Below are 7683 nucleotides of genomic sequence, written 5' to 3'. Positions count from 1 at the left end.
ACGTTGCCGGCCATCTCGGTGATCCGTAGAAGAGGCATATATTTGAAACCCAAACTTATTTGATAAGCTAAATGTATAATTTATTGCCCAATTTTTCCTAGCTGGATTATTATGGTATTGGCAATCACCTAGGAGGTGCTTTAAAATAATGGCAATGGGGCTAGTAGTCATCCGGTCATTTTTTTGTTTCTGTTTTTAAATTGTGTTGCTTCTCTTTAATTTTTTTGAGAATAATACTCAACCTTTCTATTAATAATAAAAAGAAAAATTACAAATTATAGATGTAGAGATTACATCAAAATGAAAAATAGCAGAAAAAATACTAGATGCAATAAGGTATAAAAAGCATTTTATGAAGCATTAGGCAGACCCTGGGCTATGTAAAATGGTAGCAATAGTATGGTCAACCATAATTCCACACAAAAAAATGCGTCTAATAGAGGGTGACCTTCTATCAAGATAACTGGCGCTGACCTTACCCACTCCACAAAAATTAATACGTCGAGTAGAGAGCAATCTTCTACCTAAGTAGCAAAAATTCCAATTCCAGAGTATAGCAAAAAAAAGAGTCCGTAAAAAATCTCCTAGATCCGAGATGCAAATCCAAATAGAAGACAGAGCCCAATCAAAGGCCATCTTGAGTAGCCCAAACAAAAAGCAGCCTAGGTTCACAGTTGGGCACCCAGACCTGCCTTGTCCTCAACCCCAGCAGCTACGCCACCAATCCTCGCTGGAGGAACCCTGTCCCGCCCCTGTTCACACGAATCAAGATGTCGTCGCCTGCCCCACCAGTCTTGGGGGGGGGGGGGTGCCCACAGAGGACCGAAAAGCTTCTACACCAAACCCAAACCCCGCCAGTCAGATTTGTAGGACAGCAATAGCCAAAGCCAATCCCTGACTCCGACCGCCGATATGTCATCTTCCAATCACCAGCTATCATGGTCAAACAACAACCCACTGTACACCGCTCCACCACCGGACCAGATCTATCCAATAAACCCATATTCAAAAGTGCTCGGCTCAGTCGAAGTCAGTTCATAGCCACTGCGGTTCCAACCCAGCAAGGCGGCACAACCCCTTCTTTTCCCCACAAACCCTTTATCAGATAGAGGCTGGGACCAGAAAGTCGTCGCCGGGAACCATGCTTGCCGCAACTGGTAAGGACGCATGGTAGAAGCCGTGCGTAAAGGTAACGACGCTGGAAATGTGTTCCATCGATGATGGAGGAAGGTACAGAGAGGCCAAAAATGGCGTTCTCCCAACCTTAGTAGAGCGCTAGGTATTTTCATTTTTTAAAATTACATTCATAATTTGAACAACACAACATACATAAGTAAATGTGAATTTGATTAAACGCATACTAAGATAGTCATTACATATTGTTCTGTTGCCTTCAAACTAGACAGATCAAGAAGTTGTGGTAAGAGAACCACTGTGATATATAGAGATAGAGCACCTATATTTCAACTAATCGCTAACTTATTAAAGAAAGCCTATAACTATGAACAAGCTAAGACATAGAATATAGGTATAGTGTTGTTAATTTTTAATCAGTGCTATTTGGTAGAGATTTATTTGGTAATCCTTCTATACTGATTTTCTTATTATCTTTTTATGTCTTATTATTGATTATTTTTTTTAAGTTTACCTTTCTTTGTCTGTATTATTCCTTTGTTTTGAGACGACACTCCTCTTGTAAAAATAATACTAGACTACTAGTCATTCTCTATACATGTTCTGCATGTGCAAGTATTTTTTTTCTTCAGAAAAAAAGAAAAGAAAAGAAAAAGGTCATTACAGAGAGAAAAGTTGGTTGTGGGTTTTTTTGTATAATAAAAATAGATTTTGTGAATGTCATAATTGTCCTAGTGATTTAATTAATTCTCAAAAAAATTTAATTTTTTAGGGTTATTTCCGTCAAAATTTTTAATTTTAACTAACAAACATTTTTATCTTAATAATAGTATATATATTTTTGGAGAAATGTGGCCAAACAAGTGAGAAACCAAAATAAACGCTCAATCATGCATGAGTGCATCCAAGAGTTATAACTTTATTTTGTCCTTCTCTTTTTTTTTTTTTTTTTGGGCAATCTTCTTTTGTGCTTCTCCAAGGACCAATATCGATGACACATCAATATACACAGATGTAGCTAGCTAAGGGTTGTAGGGCTAACGCTCAATCATGCATGAGTGCATCCAAGAGTTATAAATTTATTTATTTATCTTTTTTGGCAGTCTTCTTTTATTCTTAAGAGTACCAATATCGACGATATATCAATATATAGATGTAGCTAAGGCTTGCCTAGCGCTACAACCCCAAAGATGTAAAACCAGAACCCAATTAGGTGCTTTGAGGGCCAATGTGAAATGGCGAAGCTACTAGAGGCCGAGTTCTTCCAAAATAGGATTAATTATGCAGCGATCATATGTGGTCCATATGGACCACAACCCATTCATTGCATTGCATTTCGGTGGTGGCATAGTATGGGTAAAATGTCAATGGTGGTTGGCTCACTACCAGAGACAGTAGCGCACTAACCCATACCACACAATACGGGAGAGAGTTAAAGGTTGATAGTTGTGAGAGATGACTATTCAAGAAACCGTTCAATGCTGGTAATTTGATCGATGACAGTAAAAATCAGATATTACAAAGTTCTCGAGGTTAAAATCCAACAAGGAGGCAATGTGAGAGCTAAAATTCTATAAAAATTACAGAATTCTATAGTTCAGTCACAATTTACAGTATTTCTGTATAATGAATTAATCTAACTGACTTTAAAATTTCAATACTTCAAAATAAGATTGGAGATTCATAAAAGAGGTATATTACCTCATAAAGAGATGTCCAGTCTGCCGGTTAATGCAGTAATGAGCTCAACTACTCAGTTCTGGTATCTATTGCTGCAGGTGTGGTCACTAGCCAGTATTGAGTAACAAGTATTTTTTGTTTTTTGGTCGAAAGGTAGCATCAATTAACAAGGCACATGGTGACATGGCCAAACAACATTACAAGGGACACAGCATAATACAGACAAAGTCTGCAAAGCATGATTCACATAATCAATTGTCAAAACAAGCAAGATTAGAGAAATCAAAAGGAAAGAAAGAACAGCCGAAAACAGAAAGCAAATGAAAAAAAGAAGGAAATAAAATAACAAAGCCCAGAAACAAGAAACACCACAAACCTTCTTCAGCTGCCACAAGCTAGAGAGTCCTCTCATGTTTAATTTTAAATCAGACAATTTTCTATCACAAGTAAATTACTACAGGTAGTAACTCGTAATTTACTTTGTCCCAATCGTTTTTCCTAACTCGTATTGAGTAGCAAGCTAGAGGACCAGTTTAACTCTCATGTTTAATTTTAAATCAGACAATTTTATATCCCAAGTAAATCACTACAGGTAGTAACTCGTAATTTACTTTGTCCCAATCGTTTTTCCTAACTAATTTTCTACTTTTTCTGTTTCGTTCATCGATACTGTATGAACATTATTAGGGTTTTGACAATTGGTAACCCTAACACATCTTTCAATGGGTTCTGGCTCGTCGTTTTTATCGCCGGTCATCGTGTCTCGATCTTCTTCTGCATGCGCTCAGAGCATTCAAACCAGGTCTGCACGTCCACCACTGATTTTGACGCACCGAATAGCACAACGCTGCCACTTGCCACCACCATTCCCCCTATATAAGCACCACCACCTTCTTTTCCGAGCATACAGATCACTGTAGCAATACTCAGAGCATTTTAAATTTTTAACTAAGAAACAGATCGATCAAAATGGCCGGAACCCTAGCTAAGCTGGCTTGTGTGCTCGTGATGTGCATGGTGGTCGCCGAAGCGGCCATGACATGCAACCAGATCCAGGGCGGGATGGCACCGTGCCTGGGCTACCTCACCAAAGGTGGGATCCCCAGTGCGGGGTGTTGCACCAACCTAAGAAACATGGTCAACTCGGCGAGAACCACCGCTGACCGCAAGAATGCTTGCAAGTGCTTGAAAGCAGCTGCTGCTAAATTCCAAGGGATCAACCCAACCAACGCTGCTAAGCTCCCTTCCAACTGCAAGGTCAACATTCCTTACAAGATCAGCGTCTCCACTAATTGCGCCAGGTACCCGTATTCCTAATTTCACATTCATGCCTGTAAACCCTAGCTGCTCGTCTTTCTAATTATCTTGTTATGCCTTGCAGCGTGAAATGAAGATCGAGTCGGATGATGGAGCAGAGCAGGATATGAAACTAGCTAGTTTAGTCGGCTTTATTAAGTTCAGAATAATAAGGGATTGAGTGGGTCCAGATAGGGCGAGTTCATGCACTACTTCAGCGACTGTCGTTTAAGTACTCTGTTTTTTACTTTCATGTTAGTTTCAGATGTATGTCTATTATCTTCAGGGAATTTATATCCTGCTATTTTTTAGGCATATGCATGCATCTATCTTTTGATTAACCTGACCTTACTCTGCTTTCGGGTGTGTATCTTTATTTTGCTCGTGCTTAGGCTTTTTAAATATTTTTGTTATTCACTACAAAAAATAATTCAAAGACTACACACATACGGGCATATTTTGATCATTTAATGTTTGCCGACATATTTATGGCCAGTAGTATTCTCTTGGTCAGTACATGGTACATGTTTTGATTTAGATTGAGATGATCGAAAATGAGTTTATTCAAATTTTAATATATCTTTTTTATTTTAATCCAATTAGAAGTGTAGTAGATGAACACTACTCATACGTCAAAAGAACATTTCAACACTAACCAATCAACCGTAGTATAACATATGGTGATTGGTGAAACAAAATTAAACTAACGAAATCAGATGAAATGTCAAGGTCATAGAGCCCTGCCCTCAAGGGCTATAGTAGTGCAAGGATACGTGAACCCTAGGGCATGTATTACAGGAACCCATCATTTATATAAGAAGTTATTGTTTTTTACTTATGTGTATATAGAGAAGTTTTATATACACATCTCTATTTATTAGATACACATCCCTAATTTTTTTCCTTTTCATATTCTTCTTTGAACTTCCTCTTCTATTATTTTTTAATTAAGAAAAAATTATTTACATATATCTATTATATGACATTCCATGTACGACCACCACTCAATTCATATTCTTCTAGTTTCAAAAAAGGTGAGAACATAAAAGTTATGGAGTAAGGTCAAAGGAGAAAATATACACTCAATTCATATTCTTCTAGTTTCAAAAAAGGTGAGAACATAAAAGTTTATGGAGTAAGGTCAAAGGAGTAAATATATAATTGACTTTCACAACTATAATCAAATTATCATACAAACACAATTAATAGAGTGATGTAATTATCATACAAACACAATTAATAGAGTGAGGAATTGAGGAGGTACTTGTTGTCAGCATTTGTTTAATAATCTATCAAACATATTAATTCAATTAATGTTGTATTATTCTCTGTTTATATGTGGTTCAAATTTAATGAATTGATGTGGTGCTTTTAACTCTTTTAAAAGATAAAGTTTTGGATAAAAACGTAAGTAAATAGATATGTGTAAATAAAATTTTTTAGTGTAAATAAAAATTTTTATTAAGAAAGAAGGGCAGAAGAGGAAGTTTAAGGAATATGATGAGAAAAAAAAAAATTATGGGTGTGTATCTAGTAAATAGGAACGTGTATATAAAACTTCTCATGGGTATATCGTTGAGAAAATTGATTAGGCCTCCATCATCATAAATATGTATCTCGAGAGAGGGAGGCAGATCCATACTCTTCGAGTCACGTGATCCATGGAGACTGTTACGCACTACGGCACTAGTAGCTAGGGATTTCTGGCGCGCAACGTGCATGACCAGATCTGCAAGGCGATGCCGCGATAGTAGGCAGACCAAGTTTTCATTCTTTAATTTCATGGGTCCGCAACCTTAATTATTTACCCAACTATTTGGCAATGCTCACAAGTTTGGACAAAGACTTGCTCCGTTGTTGGAGTCTTTGAGATGTCACAAACTTATTTAGCCAACTAAAACCCAGATCTGGGGTTAATGTATATGGTAATGTACGTCTTGGCTTTAGCTTTGACAACAATGAAAGTGAGTCGGTGTATGTAAACGCAATTTGGACACGAAATGTGGTGTCGGGATTGGAAGCTTCTGGTACGACGACATTGATGAAGTTTTGGCACTAAATGAATCATGATGAAATTACAAAATGACCCTAATTTCAATCCTTCACCGACTACTTGATTTTGGCCTTTTATAGAACCTGAACACGATCTAGATCTAGGGGAATTCTCATTTTACATCCTTATGGCAAGAAGGGTTATAAATTCCACCTATACATGGTACAATTTGTAGTTGCGTTGCATTCGAAAAAGTTCTATAATAATTCAAAGTACTGAAACCTTAGAGGTGCTTAGTCAGCTTAGAGGTGTGAACTCTTAGATTAGTCACAACTCAATATTCACTAGACACTAGTTGAGATGTGTTTTGAACTAATCTACTGGCTTTCTATTTCGAAAATTTAATATTGTCTCAGTACCCCGTCTCTTTGTCATTCATTCGATCAGTGTACGAGTCTGAATTTGTCCTTGAGAGCGTTTAAGGTGTACGTGCCAACTGCATGGTGAGATAATTAATGGCTCTTCGGATTTAATCGCTTAAAATTAGAGGTTAGAGGATAGTGCAAAAGCATTCAATTGAATACAACTGCCAACCGACTCCTTCCCAACTCGTACATACGTTTTTGACCTGTATCCTTCTTCATTATCGAGCAATGATATGGCTAGTCATACCAAGCTAACTTTCTCATAATGAAACGTCACAGTTGAATTTTGATTAGAGATTGATTGAGAATTATATTATAGGCCATACTTAATTCTGTATTAAGAAGTGTTTAGAAGTGCTTTCATATATTCAAAAGTGTTTCTAGCACTACTTGACGGAATTAGCCTAAATGTTCTATGAATTATACAACTACTTCATTATGTTTTGTGGAGAAGCTATTCGTTTTTTAAAAAGAGGTTTGGAATCCAGCCTAATTGGGAGGATCAGTCCTACGCTCGGTTTTATTTATTATATTAATATTAAAGTTTTGCAATTGGGGGGAAAATAAAACCTGAACTCTGTGCTACAATAGAATAGCAGGAGTCTCCTCTAACCAAACATCATTTAATCAAGCAACACTAAGATGATGTGCAAGCCTATGTGCAACACCATTTGTTCACAGTAAATATGCCAAATTCTAACTGATTGAAAACAGATAAATAATATTTACAATCATTTAAAATTCGACTTATCTCCGAATAATTCACCTCAGAACTCTTGAGCGCAACAATCAGAAGGGCAGAGTCACTCTCAATGTCAATTTTCGTCCAATCTTGATGTATACAAAAAAGAAAACGAGCTCTACACGCTTTAGCTTTCATATTAATAACCGAATTTGCATGCAGAAAATGCCTCGCAATAGCTACAACTCCCGTATCCAAATCATCTATGACCACCATCCCAATGCTCCAACTCCACAATCCAATCTAAAAGCACCATCAATATTAATTTTCAGCCGTCCTGTGGGACGACCGGAGGACATTCCCACTCAGTCAGAACCCTCTTCTTTTTTCTCGTTGCTTTTGGGTGATATTGTTGGAAATCTTCCAACCTCTGTTTACACCACTCAATCATATGCATGGGTTGGAAATTGCCA

General features: G+C 37.2%; 1 protein-coding gene across 1 annotated transcript; it reads left to right on the top strand.

Annotated features, from left to right (window-relative positions):
• Positions 1-3337: 3337 nt before the first annotated feature.
• LOC112195143 (non-specific lipid-transfer protein 1) lies at positions 3338-4422 on the top strand. The gene is made up of 2 exons (XM_024335497.2): positions 3338-4115; positions 4196-4422. The coding sequence occupies exons 1-2, from the start codon at positions 3784-3786 to the stop codon at positions 4203-4205; spliced, it is 342 nt and encodes a 113-aa protein (XP_024191265.1). The 5' UTR covers positions 3338-3783; the 3' UTR covers positions 4206-4422.
• The last annotated feature ends 3261 nt before the right edge of the window (positions 4423-7683 follow it).

This window comes from Rosa chinensis, chromosome 3 (genome assembly GCF_002994745.2).
Source record: "Rosa chinensis cultivar Old Blush chromosome 3, RchiOBHm-V2, whole genome shotgun sequence".
Classification (NCBI taxonomy): Eukaryota; Viridiplantae; Streptophyta; class Magnoliopsida; order Rosales; family Rosaceae; genus Rosa; species Rosa chinensis.
Note: the sequence above shows the minus strand (reverse complement) of the source record. Positions and strands in the feature narration are given on the sequence as shown.